Source organism: Neomonachus schauinslandi, chromosome 4 (assembly GCF_002201575.2).
Source record: "Neomonachus schauinslandi chromosome 4, ASM220157v2, whole genome shotgun sequence".
Lineage (NCBI taxonomy): Eukaryota > Metazoa > Chordata > Mammalia > Carnivora > Phocidae > Neomonachus > Neomonachus schauinslandi.
Window position 1 is genome coordinate 36,003,109 of NC_058406.1, and position 24,195 is coordinate 36,027,303.

General features: G+C 52.0%; 1 protein-coding gene across 1 annotated transcript; it reads right to left on the reverse strand.

Moving 5' to 3' along the window:
• Positions 1-5,729: 5,729 nt before the first annotated feature.
• Positions 5,730-9,333, reverse strand: MOB3C (MOB kinase activator 3C). The gene is made up of 3 exons (XM_021683877.2): positions 8,866-9,333; positions 6,560-6,762; positions 5,730-6,237 (listed from the first exon to the last, which is right to left on the reverse strand). Exons 1-3 carry the CDS (start codon positions 9,281-9,283, stop codon positions 6,208-6,210), a joined length of 651 nt encoding a protein of 216 aa, XP_021539552.1. The 5' UTR covers positions 9,284-9,333; the 3' UTR covers positions 5,730-6,207.
• Positions 9,334-24,195: the final 14,862 nt, after the last annotated feature.

The following is a 24,195-nucleotide window of genomic DNA, read 5'->3' on the forward strand; positions in this document are numbered from 1 at the left end:
AACTCTTCCCCAGGGGCCTCTCTAAAGTACTCCCATCCAAAATGACCTAGTTCCTAGAAATCACACCTGCCATGTCTTCGACACACATTTTGTGATGGGTGCCATACTAGGTGACCCATGTAATCCTAGTCAACCTTCACAATGACCTTATTATGCCCTTTTTTTTTTTTTAAGATTTTATTTATTTGACAGAGAGAGACAGCGAGAGAGGGGAACACAAGCAGGGGGAGTGGGAGAGGGAGGAGCAGGCTTCCCGCCGAGCAGGGAGCCCGATGCGGGGCTCGATCCCAGGACCCTGGAATCATGACCTGAGCCGAAGGCAGACGCTTAACGACTGAGCCACCCAGGCGCCCCTTATTATGCCCTTTTTATACAAGACAAACCGAAGCTCTGAGAGGGGAAATGACTCAAGGGCACACAGCTAGGAAGTGGCAGAGGTGAGAGCTAAACCCGGGACTACCTAACACAAAGTCAAGCACGTCCAACATTTCATTCGTGTCACCTGCGCAGGGCTCTAATCTGCCACTGACCATCTGACAGGTAACCTGGAAACTCCCTAAGAAGAGAATACACCCAGCATCATCTCTCCTCACTGTACAGCAAACCCACACATGTCAAGAGCTTTTGGATGAAAACAGTTAACTTTAAAATAAGGTAATGCACATAGATGATAAACTCCTCATGTGAAAATCTATTCGTGATGTTGGACTTTGTGAGCCTTGAGCCCAGCCATACAGCATGGTAAGGACTGAGTTTCACACTGGCCACTGACTGAGCTCTGACCTCGGACACCTGTCACAACCTAATCCTGACCCCAGGTACCGGCTGAGCCCCGGCCGGGGGCATCACGCCGCGTCCTGAGCTCGCCACAGACGGAACCCCGCCAGGTCACAGACGGGGTCCCTGAGGAGAGCCCTAAAGAAGCGTTCCCTTCGACGGTCACTCCGCAGCACGATCGGATCGTGACCTCGGGCCACTCTGAAGGCCCTGACTGCCCTGTCCCGGGCACTCCGACTCGTTCACAGACCCCCGCCCCATTTTGCTCGGAGGGATACCTCGCTGCGTCGTCTTTACCTCACCTGCGGGACCGGTCGCGCGCACCCACCAGCAGGTCGCTCCGAGGACGCGGAAGAGGCGGTACTAGACCCGAGGGGCGGGCCCAACCGGAGAGGGGCGGAGTTGCGCATGCGCCCTGATGGCTACGCCGCGAGAAAGGGTGGGGGCGAGCTAAGTAAACTGAGAAGACGCGCTAGAGAGGGGCGGGAAGATTGCTGGGGCGGAGGGTGGAGCTTCGCTTCTCTCCGCGCTGTTTGTTTTCCGAGTGAAGGTCGGGAAGTCGGGGAAGGGCCAGGAGGGAGGCGGCCAAGCGGCGGCAGGTGTAATTACCCTTTACTGAGAGTTTCTGAGAGCTTCCGTGTGCCAGGATGGAATTTTTAAAGTGCCTTTTGCATATGGGGAAATGCTGCCAGTCTTTTCTAAAACGAGGGCTAATTCCGTAAAATTTCTTCAGACGTTTGTGTACCTATCATTTTACTTTTTTTATTTATTATTTTTTTAATTTATTTATTTGACAGAGAGACAGCACAAGTAGGCAGAGCGGCAGGCAGAGGGAAAGGGAGAAGCAGGCTCTCTGCTGAGCAGGGAGCCCGATGCGGGGCTCGATCCCAGGACCCTGGGATCATGACCTGAGCCGAAGGCAGACGCTTAACGACTGAGCCACATAGGCGCTCCGTTTGTGTACCTATCATTTTACCCTAAGAGTTTTCCTTAAGCAAAGCGTTACCCCCAGTAGTTCAAAATTAAACACTTAAAAGTTCATTTCTTGGAGAAAACCAGCTGTGTTTAAATTGATATTTCAACCAGCCCCCTGCCGCTGCTTGGCGGCCTACTTCCTGGCAGCCGAAGCCTACAAGTGTAATGAGGGAATGGGAGTGCTGCCTTGGGTTTAATTCAGGTCCTGACTTTGAGTGTGTTTCCTCCTTGGTGAAATGGAAGTAAAATATCCCTTCCCTGTCTGTCTCAAGATTGTTGTGTGAGTCTGGTGAGCACTGCTAGTTAAGAGCCTCTTAGACTTCCATCCCACCATCCTGATGAATGTTTGTTCTTTTCCCCTTCTGGGCTCACTCTTCGCATCTGTATGATGGAAGAAGGTCTGGAACCTGAGAGAACATTCAGGGATTTGCTGCATTTCTCACTCTGGGTGAAGGCTGGAGAGGGGGCCTTCTCCCAAGCTTCTGTGTTGAGTCACTTACAGAATCCCTCAGTCCAGCCCGAAGGCCCCTGTATATCCTGACCTTTCCCACCCATCACCTTCTAGGCCCACTCAAACTTCATGTCTTCAGTGCCCACGCTGGCCTGTTCCTCTCTCTGTTCCCTGAATATCTAAATAGCCAGCTGGTCCTGAGTCTCTCAGGCCCATGTTTCAATCCAGGTTCTCAAAATTGTTATGTCTCTATGTACATGGTTCAGTTAATACTAGATGAGGGCTCTGGAGGATTCAGAGAAGGAAGGGCTCCAGGAGGGCTCCCCCAAATCAGGTGGACCTCCAGCTGTACTTTGGCTCCCTTCACCATGCACTACATATAGCTTCTGGGGGTGGGAGAGTGGGAATGGCAACAGGAAACCTCAAAGAAGCTACAATGTTCACCAGGGCCAAGGGTGGTGGGGTATCCTTTATTCAAAGGTAGATGCTCTGCCCCAAAATGGGGAGAGTGCCTTGCTTCCACCTCATTCCCTGCTCTAAATATTTTTATGGATCTTGAACAAACAGGAAAACAAAGCCTTCTGCAGTGACTGCCCAACCAAACTGTCTCTCTACCCCCAACACATTGCCCCTCACAGGACCTTCTCCTGCCAAGTTTTGCCCTATGGGGTGGGGGAAATGCTGCTTGCTTTCCTCTGGCTTGCTGAAGCCCTAGCTCTCTCTTCTATACCCTTTTTCTTTACCTCTGCTCAGTCTTCTCTGAGAATCCCTCTCTGAATTTTTTTTCCTCTCTGAATTTCTCAAAGCAGTTTTGTGATGTCTTCCTGATGTAATCAGACATTCCCATGTTAAGGCCACACAGTTCTGAGATAATTTACCTTCTCTGCTGCAGTGTATTCCAAAACAAATATGAACGCAGAGCCTGAACTTTGAGTCTGAGCTGTCCAGTCATTGAGGAGGTAGTGGTGACCTGTCATAGGAGGTATGCAAGCAGGGCCACCTTTTAGGATGCTGGGCTGGGCCTCCTCTGGTGAGCCTGGAGAAGGAACAGCAGAGTGGAAGGCCTTCCAGACATTAAAGCAGTGAAAGCAGGAATACTGGGCACTAGGAAGGGAGCCAGGCAGCCAGCCAAAGACAAACCTGATTTGGTAAGCTATTACATGTCAAGCATTTAGAACTGTGCCTGACACTCAGTGAGTATTAGCTATTACTGTTGTGATTGTGAATGATCCACAGACTGTGAGTAATGAAGGAGCTCAGAGATAAGTCAGTCCCTCGCTCCCACACCTGCTCATGAAATGGACTGGGAAATCGAGGTCTAGAGGGGAAAGAGGCCCACCATTGTACCTTAGGGGCTGGGCTGGGACTAGACCTCAGGACTCTACCTCCCAGGAGAGCCACTGCACAAAGCCAGCTGGTCTCCTTCTCAGGGAGAGGAAAGAGCTCTAGATGGCCCTTTGCTGACTCTTGTCTGGGCAGCTGGTGGGTAAGGGATAGTGGAATCATAGCAAGACTTGAGCTAAGGGGCTCAGATGTATCCTGAGGAATAAGCTCAGAAGTCAGCCCCATGTCTTGCCACCCCCACTTTGAGCTCTAGCCAGCACCCAACAAACAGCCTTTTCTTGAGAAAGGCTTCCTTTGCTGTCATTAGGGTTAGGACTATAGTTCTGCTCTGTCCCTTGACCCATTCGCTCCAATAAACCACACAGACTAAGGGGGTGGGATGAGAATAGCCATGCCAGGGAACCTGAGCTGAAACAAGGAAAGACTCCCAAGAGACTGAATTTCCCAAAGGCAAGGGCCAGCCCTCCCTACTCCTGGACTAGGCCAGAAATTCTGGGTCCAGAATTCCTAGAGCCCTGGGAAAACCTTGGTGTCTCCACCCTGGAGAGCTAGGCCAGACATGACCACACCAGCCGGCCCTCCACATGGCCTGGGATCTCAGGACAAAAAGCCCTCCCTTCTCCATTCTGGCCCAGTTCCCTCCACAGCCTGCCCAGGAGCCATGTGGCACCCAGACCACAGTTTCCCACCAGTGCTGCTTTAGTTTGCCTCCTTTATTTTACCAAAAATAACAATAATAAACTCTTCCCTCTGTTTCACAAAAATAGATTTCCCGTCTCCCCACCCCCTCCACAGTCAGCACTGGCCACAGCCTAGAACCCATCTTCCAATCCACAGTCCTCCCTGAGGGAATCTCTGATCCCCCCGGACCTCACCCCACCCCAGAGCCTCTGGCAAAGCTGCTGGGTCAGTGTTTCCCTCGGGAACTTCTCCAGAGGCAGCGGTCTGGGGTCCAGATGGGGGCCCCAGGAGCCCCATCTGCTTTCTCAGAGATCAGGCAGCTGCTGGGCCACGGAGAGGGGCATAATTTTGGAGGCTTGGCTCAGCATACAGCCCCAGCAGACCTGCGAGGCAGTGGGCACTCTGGCATTCACTAGAAATCCTTGCTCAAAGCAGGAACAATTATGCTCTAAAGAGGGGCTGTCAAACCCTCTTTCCACGTGCAACTCATCTCCCTATGTAGCAATCCACAGGCCTTGGGGTGGGAGTCAGGACCCCTGTTTGCTAGTCTAGCTCCACAAAAGCCTCTCTGTGAGGCCTTGGACAGTTTCTCTCTCCTTTCTTCCTGGCTTCAGCTTCCTCCTACATACGTAGATGATTCTGGGAGACTGGATGATCCTCAGGCCCTTTCTGGCTCTCCATCCTGGCCTCCCAGTGTAGAGGCTCTGGGAGGGAGGGCCCTGTCCCTGCCTCAGCTTCCCCACCGGTGGGTCTGGGCACAGGGCTAGGCATGGCGGTATAGAGTAATGGAGTGTCGAATAAACATGCCAGGTTCTCTGTGGATAGCTATCCAACCAGCTGGAATGTCTCACGGATGGCTGGGCAGGAGGCAGGTCCTTGCAGGATGGGGGCTTTCCAAGCCTGGAAAAGTCCATTCACTAGCAATACGTCTTCACTGGCCGGGGATGGGAAACGAGTCTCCAGGGTTTCTGAATTCAAGTTCCACTAGCTCCTTGGGTTGGAGGATTATCTTGCACTGGGCTTCAGATCCTGACAGCCAAGTCTATAGATTCTGGGAGCTAGATTGGAGTGTATGATTCCCAATTTAAGGACCAGAGGACCTTTGTGGACATGAGGGATCGCTCCCAGCCCTCAGGAGGCTGTCTATAATCAGGCTTTCCTCGAGGCAGAGGGATGAGTGAAATGACAGTTCCTGGGCATCTCTGGCTGAGCAGATCAGAACCTGTGTCTGTGGTGGGCCAAGGGTTCAGGTACTCAGGGCGACTGACTCCCTTCTTAAGTCCCTACGGCTCCCCAGAACTCATGCTTATGGAAGCTGGTAGCCTGAAGGTTCAAATAAAGAACTACGTCTACAGTCATATTTTGTGCACTTACACACATGGTTAGACCACTGACCTGTCATCACTCCCCCAGGGGTCATGGTCTGGTGGTCCCTATCCCTACTTCCTTCCCTCCTTCCTTCTGTTCATTCATTTACCTAGCATTTATGGAGGGTCTTCTATGTGCCAGGGAGTGTCTAAGGCAGCTAGCTCTTACAGACACACCCCACAGTGAAAATCACACACTCACACACACTCACGCAGAGTCATCTCTGCTTTTTCACACACAGCTTACTTACACTCTTGTACCTTTCTCGCTATCACTCAGCCATATCCACATTCCCCACATGGGCACGGGAACCACCATGGAAGGGTCAAGGACTGGAGCAGAAACCTAGCCTATTCCACCCTAGACTTCATGTGAAGATGTAGCTCCTTCTTTCCTTCTGTTTGCCCACTTTTAAGCTCTCCCCTTCTCCACTGATAAGCAGTCAGGGGGCATGTGGGCAGACTCTTGAGAACCACAAGTCCAGGGGCTTTGTGTGTGTGGAGGGATCCCAGAGACTTTAGGTTCCTCTGCCACCAGATTCCTGAGGGTCTTCTCCTCAGCCACTCTGTGTTCAGATGGTCCACCTGACAGGAACAACTCTAGGCTTGGGCTCAGTGACAGATCCGCTCTGTCATCTCCCTCTGCAGAGACAGAAGGTAGGTAGGGGTCAGTCAGAGCTCAACCCACCAGGCAGCCCCTTCCCAAACCACGGGGCCTGGCTGTTCTTCTGCCTGAATCTGGCCCCTTCCTGCACCCCCCCACCCCAACTCCAGGCTGTAGATCTGAGTCTATAAACTGAGACTAGAATGAATTCTCTATTAAGTACAGAATCCACTGTTCAATGAATTGCCTTCCCCTAATTTATCCACGTGGGGATTGGATTTTCTGAAAGTAGGTAGCCTTTGGATCTGAAAACTCCAAGGTTAGCCCTGGGAGGGGAGGGCGGCAGGGGCCTGGCCTCACCAGCGGCTCCAGCTCCCGCTGGTCCACCAGGCTGAACTCACGGATGAAGTAGTAGAAGTGTTTGTAGCAGGTGTTGACGTGTGCTTCAGCCCCCATGCTGAGGATGCTGTCGAAGTGGTGGATGTAGACATGGACGAAGACCCGGAAGAGGCGAGTCAGGATCTTGGTGCAGACCTGCTGGAAGTTCTTGGGGAAGGGAACTCCTAGCGGGCGGGGATGGGCAGAAGTGGGGGGATCAGCAGCTGGGGTAGAACCGCTGCCCAACCCTGCCCTCCCCACCACAGGCAGCCTTCACCCAGGATGGCCACTTCCTTGCAGGGGACGGAGAGACCAGGGCCCGCTTTTTCCCCACTTCCCCTTTAAACAAAGCACAGGTCTCACTGTGCCTCTCCCCTGCTGAACTACGAATCATCTCCCACATTTCCCCATCACCCAGAGCCAGACTGCAACCATGCTGGGGCCACTGACCAACCCTTCTTCGACTACGATGGAAGTTACGCCCAGATTCCCACAGAAATATGTGTGTGTGTGCAGGTACTGCCCCGTGATATCTTGGATGTAATTCCAAGGTGAGTTTATCAACATCTCTAGTCCATTTTTAAAAACACAGGACTTCGGGATTAAGTTCTAACTTCGCAGCATGGTGCCTGCTCAAAGCCTTTCATGATCTGACCCCAACCTCCTTCGCCAGCCCCACCCCAACTCCTTCCTCTTCATAACATTCACACAGCAGGCCCCAGATCCTGCATCCTGAGAATTACAAAATCCTCAAGAACTAGTTCAGATACCTCTCATTGCTTCAACTATTCAATGACACAAAGAACCTTCCATCTTTGAGCTGGGCCCTGTGCTGGGTCCTCTGCACCTTTTGCCCCCTGTGATATGGGTACGGTAGCCCTTCTAGACCTGATAAAGTAGAGGTGCATGATGGCGACCCCACTCGCCCAAGGCGATACTAGCAATTAGTACAGACTGGAGGCAGGATTCAAACCTGTGGGCACTGCCCTGCAGCGACCTGCAGAGACAAACGTCACACCCCCTGCCTGAGAGAGGCTCCGGCACCTGTAAAAAAGGTGTAATTTTGCCACAGTCCCCCCGCGCTGAGGGCAGAGATCTTGGCGACTACGCCTTCTTCCCCGCTGTGGCAGAGCCATCCCCAGGGTTAAGGCACAGACAGTGGGGTATCCCAGGCCTGGGGGTTAAGCCTAGAAGGGAATAAGAGCCCAGACATGGGCCCATACTGGTCCACCCTGCTCCATCCGGGTCCTCATGGCTCTCAGGTGGGGTGGAGCCTGCCTCCTTGTGAGCCCTTGCAGGCCCAGCCCAGGTTCCTCAGACTTGTCCTGCCCATCTAGACTTGGGGGCCTGGACCCCAAGAGACCTGAGGTGCAGTTCTGAATCCCTGATTCAGTGCACTGTCCCTCTCTGTTGGCTTCAGTTCCTCCTATGTGAAATGCAGATGCCCACTGCTGGGCATGATAATGCAGGAAATGACAGGCCCCCAGATGGGGAGGGGCTGTGAGCCCTGAATTGTGACTCAGTGCCCAGCCTCCCTCAGTATTCAGACTTCTCCCCTCTGGGCTTGCCCACCCTGCCCCACCCATCTCTGATTCCCATAGCCTTAACGTGGAGAACAGCAGGCCAGGTGGGGGTGGTGATGCTGTGATGAATACAGTGTCATGCTTGCTTGGCTCCTGGGCCGACACCCGCTCTTGCTGCCCTTGGGTGGGGAAGCAGGGCCAGTGTGACTTCACTCATCTCCTCTCACCACCCTCACCAGGCTGCCCAGCTGAGATAAGAAAAGGCCCCAGAGCTTGGGCCTGACAAGGGAGAATTCTGCCCTTAGACCCCTCTGAGGTACAGATACAATCTGGCCCTCCCAATCCCCACCCCCTTCCCTTTCCTGAAGGGAAGAGTCAGAAGTAACAGGCGACTGCAAGTCCGTCAGCCCAGGCAGGGTGACGGGCTAGGAGCACCTAGAGGCATTCTCTTCAAGAAGGTTCCAAAAATCACAGTGGTCTTGCCAGGGTGGCTCCTGGAGGGACATTTAAGCTTCAGATAAGAAGAGTCCCAAGCTGAGAGTCAGGCAGTCCTAGCTCTAGATGCCTGATCTTGGCAGACACTTAAACTTTCTGGGCCTCAGTTTCCTCTTCTACAAAATGGGGATGAAAATCATGTCCCGCCGCCCCCCACCCCCCCCCCGTTACAGAACTGCTATGTCAAACTAAACGCCCATCTACAGAACGGGCTCTGGCGGCTCCCTTCCTCCCCGGCCGGGTGTGACTCGCCTGCCGGGAGGCACTCACCAACACGAGTGGGAAAGACGTCCTCGTCATTGATGAGGCCCTCAATCCAGTCCATGAGCAAGGCCATGTAGTGCGGGGCCGAGAGCTTGGCGGGCCGCCGGTACCGGCGCTCATCCTGCCAGCGGTACTCATAGCGGGGCCCGCCGGCCATGACCGGGCAGCTGGTCTCGCTGCAGCGCTCAGCCATGGTGCCGTAGATGAGGTTGATGCGATTGAAGAAGTCCACCACGTGCACGGCAATCCAGTCGTCGATGTTCTCCCCCGGCGGCAGCCTCACCACGCTGCGCAGGTCCAGGCCCGACTTCAGCGATGCTTGCGCCTTCTTATACAGCTCGAAGCGCTGTGTGCCTGGCTCGAAGCGCTTCCGAGGCCGGAACGTCTTGTCCTTGGCGAACACCTGCTTCAGGCACAGCGCCATGGCCGGCTGGGCGGAGGGCCAGGTGTCCAGGGGCAGGACCTGTGGATGCCCTGCCAGGGCCAAGGGCACGGAGGGAGTGTGGTGGTCAGGTCCTCACCAAAAGGCTTTGACTTCCCAACACATCATTTCCCTCACACCCTCAGCTTTTGGCCAGCCTCTGCAGCCTTCGCCTGGAGTCTAAATCCCCCGCATCCCCTAGGGCCAGGGCCCCTGCCCGGTCTCCAGGCTACCCTCGCTCCCCCAGCCAAGCGGCCTCAGCCCTCCTAGCTCATTTTGTTTCCTCTCCCCTCTCACTGCGTCTCACAGAGCTCTGGGCTGGGCTCCAAAAAGGTGCTCATCTGACTTCTTGTTGACCATTAGAGAGGTGGCGGAGGCTTCCTGCAGGCTCGCCAGGAGGCAGGAGCCTGGATGAAATGACCTCGGGGGCGCCCTGTGGGCCAGCCGGTGCAGCGTGGGAGAGCCTGGCTGCATTGTGCTGGGGGTCAGGGTAGGGGCAAGGCCCCGCCTTCAGCTTCCTCTGGGATATCCCGTAGTCCATCCGGCCACCGGGGATTCCCAGGGAGCAGGAGGGACTTTTCTACCAAAAATGTACTTTCCTTTTATTACCCTGGAAGGGGACAGGGCCCTCATATGGCCAGCTGGGTGACTTCTGAGTGTGGCTGCAGGCGCTGGAGGAGAGGGGGATGTGGCGGGTCCGGATGGGGGCCACTTCCTCTGACAGCGGCTAGAGATCCTTCCCCCGCCGAGCCAGCCTCCTCCTGCCCCAAAGCAAAACAAGCCACTGGCCTCTCCCCCTGCACCTGACATACATGTTCTGTGAGTACCTACTACGTGCCTGGCACCGGGAGGTAGGAGAATGCAGTCAGGTCTACCCAGCTGGGCCTTTCTAGAATTCAGACAAATTTGCTTTACCTCTCAAATGGAGGGATCCCAGACTCAGAACAGACTTTGGGACAGCAGAGCCCCAGGCTTGGGGGCAGGAGTCCTGGATTCTAGTTTCAGCTCCACCATGGCTGGTGACCGCCAGAGCAAGCACGAGTGTGACCCATACAATGTCCTGGGTCACACAGGCATAGGCCAGGTGTCTGGGACTCACGTGGTAGTCATTTCACCTCCCCTAGGGGTGCGTGAGTCCTCGGGAAACGTGGACCCAGGTACCTGCTGAGACCAGAATTTAGCCACAGACTACGCTAAGGCTGAGCGTAGGCTAAGCTCAGCCACTGAGCTGTGGCTCCCGGCTGACCTCTGACCTGGCCCTGATCCCGGTCAATCTGAGTCCTGACTCTACCCCGAGACTGAGGCTGACTACAGCCACAAACAAAGCCTCGCCTTAACCTCAGAGCTGACACAGGAGCACTTAACCTTCTCACATCTCTCATAATGCTGGGGCGGGATGGGGGAAGGAACGAGGCAACGGATGGAGGGAGGTGCATGTCAGACAACAAGTCAGACTAGTGGAGAAGTCTGGAACAATGATTCTTCCTTGTACCCACAACAAGCAGGCCAGGATGGGGATGGTCAAGTTAATGACAGGCGTTTGGGGAGTAGGGGCAGGTCTCCCAGCAGGACCTTGTCCTCTTGAAAAAATCCCTCAAAGATGTGGAAAGACATCTCATCCATTCCTTGATCCTCGACTTCTACCCAAAGAAGTGTGGATCCTGGGTTTCCTGATCCCAGAGGAGGAATTTCCACACTTCACATGCCACCTGTATTCCACACTCTGCTCGGGGCAGGTGCTTCCAAAATCATTCCTACTGCAGTTAGGTGGGGTTCCTGGTTCTCCTCCTTTGCACAGCCCCCTTTACTGACAGTTACCAACATTCATCACCTCACCCTATCTTTCCTGCCCACTTCCCTCTGCCATCCCCCCGCCCCAACCTTGGCGCTGCTGCGTGATCCCTGAACCTATCCCCACCCTCCTGCCTCTGTGTGTTTTCTCACACCAGTCTCTTTGTCTGACTATACATGGTCAGGTTGAATGCTATCTCCTCCCACAGCCCCCTCTACTGAACCCAGATGTCTTTCTCCTGGGTGGGGAGAAGGCTGCTCTTTGGCCACTGTTGTTCCCCCCCAGTCCTCCCGCCCCTCCCCCTGCCTAGGGCAGGGCCTGGCACATAGTTGATGCGCAGGCTTTAAGTAAAGCTTAGAGTTTCAAGAGCCCTGAGAAATCAACTGACCAACCCACTTCTTGCACAGATGGGGAAACTGAGGCCCTCTTTCTGAGGAGCCGCCATTCACACAGCAGTTACTGACAGGGGATCTCCAAAGGCAGAACTGGGAACTGGGATAAGGTGGGGCTCAGCCCATCACAATGAGTAAAGGGCCATTTTCTTGTGCTGGCTGGTCACTGTTCTGGTGGAGGTAAGGGGAAAAGAGGGAAGTGGAGGGAGAGGGGAAGCATGTTCCCACCAATCAGACCAACCTAATTCCTGTTCCCCCAACATGCTGGACCTCCCCCATTCCCCCACAGCACCTGAGTGTCCTGATCAGTGAGCTAGACTCCCATCGTCTGGATATTTCAAGACCTGGGTCTTTTCCCAGGAAAATGTAAGCTTCAGGAAGGGCAGGGGAGAATCTATACAAGCCACTTGTCACTTGTCTCTTCCCTTTCCACTCCCATGCCCTTATTGGGTCTCCTTGCCTCACAGAACCTCTGTCCCCTCCCGGAACTATGGCCATTTCTGCCTCTTAGCCCCCCTTTCCTAACTCTGGGTGTCCTTTTACTCCTAAAGTGCCCAGTGATGGCTCACTCCCTGGGTGGGCATCTGGGCTTCCCAAATGAAGACCACAGAGTGGCCCTGCCTGTTTCTGACATTTAGCCCCCTGCCAGGGCCACACCTGCCACTCCCCAAGCCTGGCCCAGGATCTTGGCAGGGGGCTGGCCCCAGTTTGAAACCAGAATGCTGCCTCTGCCTGGGCCAAGTGTGTATGTCTGTGTGTGCGCGCGCGCGGGCGCCCTGAAGGCAGAGATCCAAGAGAAAAGTAAAGGCGGGACTCTGCCCAGCGGCGCTCGGTCCCCCGTGTCCACCCCTAGGCCGCCCCCGGACCCCCTAACCCCACTCGTCCAGATGCCGGGACACACCGGTCGTAGGACCCAGAGGCGCAGGCCTGACGTTTCCGCGCCTGAAGACACGCCCCCCTCTAGCACCGCCACCCCCGAACCCCGACTTTCGCAGCTCGGAGCCTCGGACCCCGGACAGAGCGCTGCGGCCAGCCTGCCTGGGGGCGGAGGTCGCCTCCGGACGGAGCCACGCCGGGACAGCCGCAGAAATGAAAGTGGCAGCGAGGCTGGGCCGTGCGCCGGCGGGGGCGCGGGCGCTCACTCACGGGGACCGCCTCGGTCCTCCTCTGGCCGCAGGGTCACATCCCCGGCGCGCCGGGTCGCCTCCTGCTCCGGTCCTCCGGCTGGGCCGGTTCTCTCGCTTGTGCGCCCGCCCGCCCGGCCGGGCCGCGGTCGCCCTCCGCCCCCGCGGCGTCGCCAGCTCCGCCCCCGCCCTCGCGGGCCCCGCCGCGCCGCGGCCTCCGGGCGGGGAAGGGGCGGGGAAAGGGGACCCCCTCCCAGTGCACAGACGCACTCCGCCTTTCCGGAAAGTCCGAAGCGCGCTCCCAGCTTCCCTCTGGGCGGAGGACTGACTGAGCAGCTGGCCCTGGCAGCAAAGTCCTTGGGCTTTGCCACAGAGGCAGCCTCAGCTTCCTCGACTGTGAAATGGGGACAGACCCAGCCTCTGTGTGGAGCAGAAACAAAGGGGCTGCTAGGTAATGGTGGTTTCCTTGTCCTCCTAGAATCATCTGTGTCCCAGTTGTCCCTGAGCTCAATCAGGCATGGGGCTGCCCTCTCCATTCTCCTACCCCAAGTTCCTGGCAAAGTGCCTGGCACATAGCAGACACTTAATGCCCATTTTCTGGGTAAATGAATGCTTTGGGAAACACAAGCTGAGTCCCTCACCCAGCACTGAAAGGACTGGCCCTGAGGAATGCTCAGGTGACAGACGTTCACCTCCCCGACCGACCAAGGCTGGGGTCTTTGCTCAGGCTAGGCAGATTCTCCTCACTCCTCACCCAAAGTCACCCCATTTCCCCCCACAAGACCTTTGTTCCAGCTCTGCCCAGTTTGGAATATCTTCTTTACCTCCTTTCTTCCAGCCAAATCCAAACCTTTAAGACCTGACGTGCTCTCTCTGCTTTTCAGCTTAGGTTCCTCCCCTGAGGGCAGACAGATACCCCATAGCAGTACTCAAGGCACTATGGCCCCCAGGCCCAGAGATCAGTTGGCTGACTCTGTTCTGGGATGGGAGGGAAGGTTGGAGACCTTCTAGGATGGGAGGACCAAGACCGAGAGATGGGCTACAGAATTCACTCTGGAGGGGTGCAGAAGATGAGCAGGTGGGGGGGGGGGTAGGCATTTACTACTGCACTGATGCCCCACTGGGCTCTCCTTGTGTCTGGATCTTCTGTTTGCTTGATGGCAGGACAACAGACTGAATCCTTAAGAATCCCAGCTCATAGAACTGAAGATTCATTCTTTTGTTAAGCACCTATTTTTGCCCCAGTCTAAAGTTCTTTTTTTTCTTGATGTCTGAGTCTTCACTCTGTCCCAAATCCCCTACAAGCAAACAATCACACGCTCTCATGTATGCAGAAGGAATTCTAATTTAGTCCTTCATTTGTTTGATATCCTAATCAATACCCTTTCTGTGCCCTGAGAGTAGACCAGGTGATGAAGCTGACCCTGTTGCTGACCTCAGGTGCTGACAAGTTAGCAGTAGGGACAACCCAGAGAGGGATAATACAAGGTCAGAGCTCAGTCATCCAGAAGTGAGAACACGGTTAGGGACTGCTGGCGAGCATTTTAAAAGCATGGGGTTATTCACAGGAAGCACATGGAACACTCAAATTGGGCCCTTTGAGGAGAATTTAAGGAAAGCACTATTTAGAGGTGTAGTTGGGGTGCAGGGAAACCACAGGGTGGCATATCACTGAAGGGCTAGCAAGAGCAGCCTTTTGCTATCTACCCTAGGCCGAAGCTGTGCCCTGAGCTGAAGGGGTGCTGGGAGGGAGTGGTGAAAGTGGGAACTATGAGGAGGGGGCGACTGACAGGAGCTGCGGCCTAAGCTTGACAGGCATACCCAGCTCAGAGCAATCATGGTGCAAAGCACTGGGGGTAAATCCTACGGAAGCCCTGGACAACGGAATGTCTATGCAGCCCATAGAGGTGGGCACTCCGGAGCCTAGAGCTGGAGGGAGGAGGGTGCAGAGTGTAGCCGGAGAGGCAACGGAAGATAAATGCTTGGCACATGGGCCCAGAGACTGTGACTTCACAAAGGAAACAGAAACTGCTTATGCTTTCCTTATCATTCAGTTCTAAATATTTTGAAATTTCATTGTCATTTCCTCTTTAACTCATGGATGATTTAGAAGTATGGTTTTAGTTTCTCAGCCTGTGGGAGGTTTATATTTTTCTTGCTGACTTCTAATTATCATGCATTGTGGTCGGAGATCATGGTCTGTAAGATACTTTGGAATGTGATGTGACTCCCTCTGTGGCTTTGTACATGGTTATTTGCTGTACCTCCGAGCTGGGTTTTCTAGGATGGGCAGGAGTTTGCCTGGTGAAAAGTGAAAAGCACAGAATCTTATGTTGTGGAAAATATAAATGATCCATTTTGAAGGCACTTCATAATTCCCAGCTCATCCTCAGAGCTCCCTGGTGTCTGCCTTAATACAAGCTGACAGGCTGACAGGTGGGATGGGAGGCAGATGGAAGGGTTGGGAGAAACCTCTTCCTATGGCTCTCAGTCTGGGCTAGAGAGACTGTGTTCTTCCAGGAGGCTCTTCTGGGACTAAGACCCAGACCCTGGAGAACAAGGTCCTGGCTATACCACGTATTAGCTGTGTGACCTTAGGTTACTCCTGCCCTCTCTGATGGCATGCTGGAACCCTATAGGACAGGCACTGGTCTGTGCCACTGTGTCCTGAGTATAAGTGGCTCAAATAAGGCCCTGTCTCTAAAGCTTGGCGGGAGCCATCGAGGGCCTAGTTGAGGACGTACTCTCTTGCACCGCACAGCCTGAGCACATGACTCCTCTAGGAGAGCTCCAGGGGGCCGCTGGGCTGTGGCTAGACCTGGGCCCCTGCCCTGCTGTGTGTGTCTGGGAAAGTCTCTGCCCCTCTCTGTGTGTCTCTGGGAAAGTCTACTTTCCCCATTTGTACCACAAAAGTATCTTCCAGCCACACCATTCCAAATGCCTTTTCAGGACCAACTTCCCGCTCCTGCCCCCATAGGCCTGTACCCGGTGACTCCACTGATACAGAGTGACCTCTCCCTGGGGACTCCCCAGCCCTCCTGTGCCAGGAAAGCCCCCCTCATTTGCACACTCCTCCCAGAATGAACTACAGCACCCCCAGCTCACCCCACCCAGGTATCTGGCAGCATCTATAGCCTGATGGCGCCCATCTTCCCTTCACTCTCCCAAGAAAAGGTTTCTATTTCAGCTTCTGCCCCTCCCTGCCCAGAAGGCAGGATCTCTCATCCTGAGTCTTTCATCCTGGCAGTGAGGAAAAAGTGAGGGATACGTCATGGCAGTAAGAGGAATTGAGCTGACTGCCTTTAGCTTGAGGAAGACAAGGTTCAAGGGAATGTGACAGGGGAAGACAAGGTCGAAAAGGATTTACGGTAAAATTCTGTGTGACTTTGGACAATGCGTTTATTCTCTCCGAGTCTATTTCTCCTTCTGTAAAACAGAAACAACAACAATAATAATATGTGCCCCACAGAAGAGCTGTGAGGGTCGGATGTGATAGTCCTTGTAAACTGCAGAAAGCTGTAGCCAGTCTTTTGGGGGGTGCTGCCTTCAAGCATCCAGCAGGTTTATGTGTAGAAGAGGGATTGCACTGGTCCCCGTGGTCCTGGAAGCCAGGCGGCAGAGACCCAGGCAACAGGAGACACATCAGAGCTGTCCAGCCACATAGCCTGCCTGTGCTCCAAGGTGCTCCTCCCTCCAGGCTCCCCACCCACCCTTGCAGTGGGAGGCAGAGTGTGTGCCTAAGGGCCCTAGGACAATGTCACCACCCTCTGCCCTGACCCCCAACATGGCTCTGGTAGACACTGCCCCCTCCCCTAAGTGCACACCCTCCAACCACTGGGGTGAGTTCCCATTTAGTTCCCAGGGGAGGTGATAGTAAAGGGGGGGTGGTGGTCACCAGTGTCCCAGGCTCAGCCTTCCATAGAGCCCACCACAAAGCTGGCACAGGAAGTTCTGTCCATCCCTACTTGTGATGGAGAATAGACCAGTGGTTGCTAGAGTTAGGGTTGGGGAGGAGAGTGTGACTACAAAGATGTAGCACAAGGGACTTTCTCTGGGTCACAGGTCTGCGTCCTGATTGTAAGTCCATAAACCTGTACATGTTGTAAAATTTCATAGAACTATATCCAAAAAAAAAAAGAAAAATGAGGGGATATAAAAACTGGTGAAATCCAAATAAAGTCTGTAGTTTGTTTTTTGTTTTTTGTTTTTTAAAGATTTTATTTATTTATTTGACAGAGAGAGACACAGTGAGAGAGGGAACACAAGCAGGGGGAGTGGGAGAGGGAGAAGCAGGCTTCCCGTGGAGCAGGGAGCCTGATGTGGGGCTCGATCCCAGGACCCTGGGATCATGACCTGAGCCGAAGGCAGATGCTTAACGACTGAGCCACTCAGGCGCCCTATAGTTTGTTTTTTTAAAAAAGATTTTATTTATTTTATTTGACGGGGGCAGGGGAGGCAGAGGGAGAGAATCTCAAGCAGACTCCATGCTAGGCATGGAGCCAGACACAGAGCTTGATCCCAGGATCCTGAGATCATGACCTGAGGCAAAACAAAGAGTCCGCCGCTTAACTGACTACCCATCCAGGCCCCCCTAAAGTCTATAGTTTTTTGTTTTTTTTTTAAGATTTTATTTATTTATTTGACAGAGAGAGACACAGCGAGAGAGGGAACATGAGCAGGGGGGAGTGGGAGAGGGAGAAGCAGGCTTCCTGCGGAGCAGGGAGCCTGATGCAGGGCTTGATCCCAGGACCCTGGGATCATGACCTGAGCCGAAGGCAGACGCTTAACTGGCTGAGCCACCCAGGTGCCCCTAAAGTCTATAGTTTTAATAGAATTATACTAATGTCAGTTTCCTGGTTGTGACCCTTAGTGTGGTTATGTAAGATGTTGTCACTGGGGGAAACTGAGGGAGGGGTACATGGGAACTCTCTCATTTTTGCAACTCCTATGTGAGTCCAAAATTATTAAAAAATAAGTTAAAAAAAAAAAAACTGACCAAAAGATGTATCAGTTGCAAATCTTCTCTGGATCCTGATTTGAACAAATAAACTATAAAACATTTTATGAAACAACTGGGTAAATTTGAATGACTGCACTTTTGATAATATTAAGGAATTGTTGTTATTTACTTTAGGATTTTTTAAAAGTACTTGTCTTTTAGAAATATAAACAGATGTATGTATGGATGAAACAATATGATGTCCAGGATTTGGAGGGAAAGTGGGTGAGGGTATATATGAAACCAGATTGTCATGTGTTAAAAATTTTTTATGCGAGTCATAGGGACTTGGGATTTATTACATGTTACACTATTGGCTCTACTTATGTATACATCTTAATATTTCAATAATAAGTTGAAACTTATTAATAAGTAAACTTAATTAGTATTACTTAAATAATAAGTATTTTAAATAAATAATAAGTATTGACTTATTAACAGTAATAAGTAAAGTTATTAACAGTAAGTTTAAAAAAGGAACCACACGAGGGCAGGTTTCTGGGCCTCTCTCATAGCAATTTTGTTTCAGGATCTCTGGGGTGGGTCTCAATCTGCTGCTTAGCAAGCTCCCCAGTGATGTTTATTCAGAACACTGAGGTTTGAGAACATCTGGTACAGACTGAATGCTTACATCCCTCCCCTGCAAATCCGTATGTTGAAACCTAATGCCCAGTGTGATGGTATTTGGAGGTGGGGCCTTTGGGAGGTGATGAGGTCATGAGGATGGAACCCTCAGGAATGAGATTAGTGCCCTTACAAAAAGACACCCCACAGAATACCCTTGCCTCTTTTACCACGTGTGGACACAGCAAAAAGGTGGCCGTCTGTGAACGGGGAAGCAAGTCCTCACCAGACACTGAAACCATGGATGCCTTGACTTTGGACTGCCCAGCCTCCAGAACTGTCGAAAATAAATGTCTGTTGTTTTTAAGCCACCCAGTCTATGGCATTCTGTTACAGCAACCCGAACAGACTAAGACAACCTCTTCCTGTTCCCTGTATCACCTGTGGGGCGGGGTAAAGCTGGAGGGCCTCTAAGAGGGCGGGTGATGTCTTCTAGTTATAATGGTAGTAAATTAGTATAGCTTTAACACCTTATGGAAACAGTATGGTGGAGTGAGAACAGTATGCCCATGTGGTTCATTTGTTCATTTGTTCATTTATTCTATTCTGTAAGTATTTACTGAGGGCTTACTAGATGGCAGGCACTGTACGTGGGCCCCATGCAGACCTTGCCCTTGCTTTGTGGGTGATAACAAAAGCCTCAGTCTTCTAAGGATTTTCCACCAGGCCTAGGTGTCCCATTTCACAGCTCATAAAACTGAGGCTGCACTGAGGCTCCTGGCTGGCTCAGTTGGTAGAGCACATGACTCTTGATCTCAGGGTGGTGAGTTCAAGCCCTACTCTAGGCATAGAGCTTACTTTGAAACAAAACAAAAGAAAACAAAAACCTGAGGCTACAGAAGATCATTATATGCAACAGGTCATAAAAGGGTTGGCTCTTAAAGGGGAAGGGCCCAGTGATTATCATCACTTCTTTTAACTTCCTGAGAGTAAATGGGGAAAAATGAGGCACCGGGAGTGAAAGGGATGGGCCCAAAGATAAATAAGGACAATAAAAGCCATTCAGTGAACCTTTTATGTACCGTGCTTGAGATAACATTTTCTCATTCCTTCCTCTCATTGACCCTGGGAGGGAGGGATGGAGGGGTGGGCAAGAGAAAAAGAAGTTACACCAAGGGGGAAGAAGGCATTGGACATGTTAGGATGACACCCCACACTCTGCCCTACAGTTCTCTCTGGGAGAATCCCGAGGTCCCATCTTGGCTTCATCTCCCGGAGGAGGGAACACTGCATCCCCTCCCAGCCAGAAAGCAGCGGTCAGGCGGTGGGTGGGGGCCCGCTTCTGAGCAGCCTGAATTCCACCACCAGCCAACACAGCTTGTGACGGCTTGTGACTTCCCACAGTTGTCCTCCAGCTCATCGGGGCGGGGTGAGAGTGGGGGGCGGTGCTGTGTTTAGGGCTTTTTCTAGAAGCAGCTGGAGGAGCACAGCTTTGCCCAAGGCCAAGGGAAATAAGGGTGTGCTCTCCTCTTCCAGGGAATCTCCTTCCATTACACCAGCTGCCTGGAACCAATCCTCCTCACGGGGGAGCCCTTGGCACAGAAAGTTCTTAGCGCTCCGCAGATGGGCTCCCTGGTGAGGCCTATGAGATTGTCTTCCCCTTTGGACAGGAAACCCTGAAAAGTGGGCTGTTACTTATTTTACCTCCTCCCCTGACACCCTGTAGCAACAACTGACAGTTGTAAGGAACTTTTTGGTTTACAAAATGCTTTCACCACTCTGGTCATTTTTGAGTCCTGTAACAACCCCGGGAGGCAAGGACTAGCTCCAGAAGGTGAAATGACTTGGCCAAGAGGCAGAGCCTGAAAATGGCAGAGCTGGGACTCAAACCCAGGCCTCCTAACTCCAATCATCCCCGCCCCCCGCCAACACACACACTGAGCGCTTAGCAGACTCACGGTTTAAGAGCTATCTCATATGACCCACCCAGTTAAGTCAGGGAAAAGGAGAACTTCTCCTGGGAAAGTAGATGATAACACAGACATTTGTACCTGGATCCATGTCAAAGCACTTAATAGCATTAAGTTCATCCACCATCCTCAGTAACCTTGACACCACGTTAGATTTCTCGCTCACTCTTTTGATATCCTTACAAAATCTGCCGGTGCAGGTCATATTTCATACATTCTACAGATAGCACCCAAGAGAGAAAGTCGTTAGGGTGAGCTGCAGGTAAAAAAGGAGAAAAGGAGAAAGACACAAGGAGCCCAAACACAGCGAGAAGGGGTTCAGGAACAGAAGGCTATCTGAGGGTCACTTGGTTTTTAGAGTGGAGGGTCTCCGCCTCTGGGAAGAAGGTACATGGTAGACCACCACTGAGATACCCAGAGCTTCCCTGACCTTGACAGCAATTCCCTCTCCACAGGGGTAACAAGAGGACACAGTGCAAGCTGCTGGCCTAAGACAAACTGAGAAGGGCGAGAAAGTTCCAGCCAATCAATCCCAGCTCCAATGGGGCGTGTCTCCCCCAGCCGAGCTCCGTAGCTGAGTTCCCATCCATCCCCCATGCCTGCCCAGCTTCCATACATCATCCCCCTCTGCTCCCTCACCACAGGCGAGAGCACATGTGCACAGGATGGATGGAGAGCTTCAGCTTGTGCAGGCAACACACAATTCTCCTTGCAGCTGCAGGGGCCAGGCATAGATAATCCAGCATTTGGCTCCAGGGGTCATGAGCTGGGGAATTCTCAGCACTTACAATCAGACAGGGAAGCCATCTGGACTCCAAGAGACTGGGAAGGCCTCTACTTTCCTCTGTTATCCTTCAAAGTCCTTACCTGGGACATGCTAGGAAGGGCTAGTCTCATCCCAAAAATCTTTCCTAAAGGAAGATAATAAACAAACTCTTGTTTTTCAGATATTTTACAGATGGGCTGCCTGGAACTGAAGTGCAGGGAAAATACACAACAAGGAGAGAGAAGGAATGTTGCTACCAACACACTGTGTGACATTGGGAAAATCATTTCGCTTGGTTTGGGGCCTTTTTCTTCAGGTGTAAAATCATTAACTTATTGCAGGAGTTCCCAAACCAGACTGAGCCTCAGAATTACCTGGAGACTTTTTTTTTTTTTTTTAATAAATGGTTTCCCAGGCCTCACCCCAGACCAAAAGAATCCATATTTTCATGGTGGGGCCTAAGAATCAACATCTTTGATAAGTTGTTCAAGTGTTTTTGATGCTCAACCAGGTGGGAAAATTACAGGCTTTAGACTCTACGCTGTAAACTGTTACGTCTAATGAGCTAAGAAAGCAGAGGTCTGTAATCTGGAGGAACTTGGTCTCAGATAAGCCATCCACCAATAATCAGGCAGGCCCTGCACTTTGGCCTGAAACTCCAAGTGTCACCCGGTTCCTGACCCTGTCCTAGGTATGGGCCCTGGGTCTAGCCAGCTGGTGATCAGAAGAGATAAACAGTGCTCATTCCAACCTGTATGCTCCGGTCTGGGCTTAACCCAGCCTTCCCCTCCTTGCTCCCACCTGCTAGTTTGTGAATCCAGCCTTGAGATCCCCAAATTCCTACTGCCATGCTCTCTGGCATGATATTCCTACTGCCACGCTTTCTGGCATGATACCTGTTGCTCAAGCCTCTTTATATTCGTGGAAGAGAATTTTTATAAATGACAACATAGTGCAGGAAGAATGGCACGATAGAAACTTGTGTTTAAAAGTAAGTCTATGTTCTAGAAGTAGATCTATGTTCTCAAAGCAGAAGATCCCACCTCCTCCCTATAGGAGATGTGTGCTTTGAAAAGATGAAGTACTTAATCTAGCAGCTACTCTGGGTGTGTGGGTGGCTCAGTCGTTAAGCGTCTGCCTCTGGCTCAAGTCATGATCCCAGGGTCCTGGGACTGAGCCCCGAGTCGGGCTCCCCGCTCAGTGGGAAGCCTGCTTTTCCCTCTGCCACTCCCCCTGCTTGTGTTCCCTCTCCCGCTGTGTCTGTCAAATAAATAAATAAAATCTTTAAAAAAAAAAAACCTAGCGGCTGTTTTGCACTTTTATTATGTGTGAAGCATAGTGCTAAACACTGTATATATGTCATATCATTTAATCCTTTTCTTTTGATATAGGACTTTTTTTTTTTAATTTACAGATGAGAACACAAAGGCTCAGAGAGACTGGGTAACTTGTCCAAAGATAGACCTGGGATTCTAATTTACACCTTACTCTTAACACCTCTGATGCTGTCTTCCCAGTGTCCTCATTTGTAAAATGGGAGTAATATCCTCACGGTATTGCTGAAAAAGATCAAATGGAAGAAACTTAAGTAGTGGAAGCAAACATCTCAGAGTCTTCTGGGAGTCATGTACCAAGTGAGGCTCAGCAAAGTACCTCTCTGCTCCCTCCCTTCCCCTGCAAAATATAAGATCTGTCAGCTACTTCCCACCATACCAGAGGGAGGTCAACATGGGAGAATAAATGTGGGTTGAAGAAATATGAGTGCAAGGTGGGGATTCGTGCCACATCGTAAATGTGGGAATAATAATGACTCCAGCAAAAGTGATCTGGGGATCACAGTGGACCAAAAGTCAAAAATGGCCCAGTAGTGAAATTGCAAACCAAAGCAGGGCTTTTTTTTTGGAGGGGAGTGGTTAAGTGAAACACTTGAGGGGATACCACTTATCTCTGATCACTGCCATGACAGAAGTAGAAGACCAAGGAAAAGTGAGTACCACACGTTGAGAGGGACACAGGTGCTGGGCAACAGAGTCAAGATTCAAGTCAAGATGTGATGGGCACACTGGCCTGCAACCAGCCAGATGAGAAACCGGGATATGTATAGAAGCCTCGAAGTCAAGACTTCTGGATAGGAAAAACCATGTTTGACAGCAGATCATTGGGAGACAACAGAGGGTGGGAGTGGGACAAAAGTGAGGAAAGGACAAGGTGGAGGGGTGAGTCAGGTGAGCTCAGTGAGGGGCAGCAGTGTGGGGAGATGACTGCCAGGTGGGCCACGGCAACTCCCAAAGGACCGCCACACTACATCCACTCTGGTTACCCCACAAAGTCATCTTAGGCTCAGCTCTAGGCCCCAGTGTGAGGCAGACACTGGTGGGTTAGACTTTCCATAAGCAGGGGCTGGGGTTTTGAGTCATAGAAGGAAAGAGAGAAGGTGGTTTCATCTGCTGCAAAGACTTCAAGGCAACTTGAGAGCTGCTGTGGTGGTAGTAAAGTGAACAGACTTTTCTGGAAGGCTCCAGCAATGGTGTGCAGAATGAAGCCCAGTGAGATGAGAACTAAGGGGTGGCTAGGTCTCAGTGCAGGGTGGGGAAGAACTTGTCATCACTCAGAGCTGTCTCAGCAGGGCCCAGGTCAGCTAGCAGGGGGGACAGCTCCCAGGTTCTGGAAGTTTTCAAATAGTTGCCCAGGGGCTAGGGGATGCTGTAGAGAGGGCTGCTGTCATGGCGGGAGGTTCAACTAGACCACGGTTTTTCAATCTTTCTTGGAGAAACTGTTTCTTCAAATGACAGCTAGGGGAAGCCCAGTAAATAAAACCCTGCTTCTCTGGTTGAGTTAGGGGTAATAAGGACCAGGCTCCCAGGATCCCTACCTCTAAGGAACTGTTGGTATTCCCTGAAGCATAGTTGAAAACTAGCGACTGGACAGTCTCCAAGGTCTTTTTTAATGCTAAGATTTGGTAAGCCAAGACAGGAGCTTGAACATGCTTTAAAATAATGATCTTGCTCCAAAAGTTTGGACATTGTCTCTCAGTTTTTCCTGCTTATATACCCTGAACCTGGTTGCCTCCTCTGATGGCCCCATGGTTTTGTTTTCCACATGCAGCCTCCGTAATAAGAGCAAGCAAAATGCCCACTGCCTGGGCTGGGACATTATCACAATATGTTTTGCCAGGGCTGGATCTCATTGTGCAAGGGATGTTTATAGACACAGGTGGTCTGAGTTGAGCGGTCATCAAAGAGGAATTTATTCCACATTCGCTGGGTATCTTATCTCTCTGTGTAGGCTTCATGCTGGACCCTGGGAAG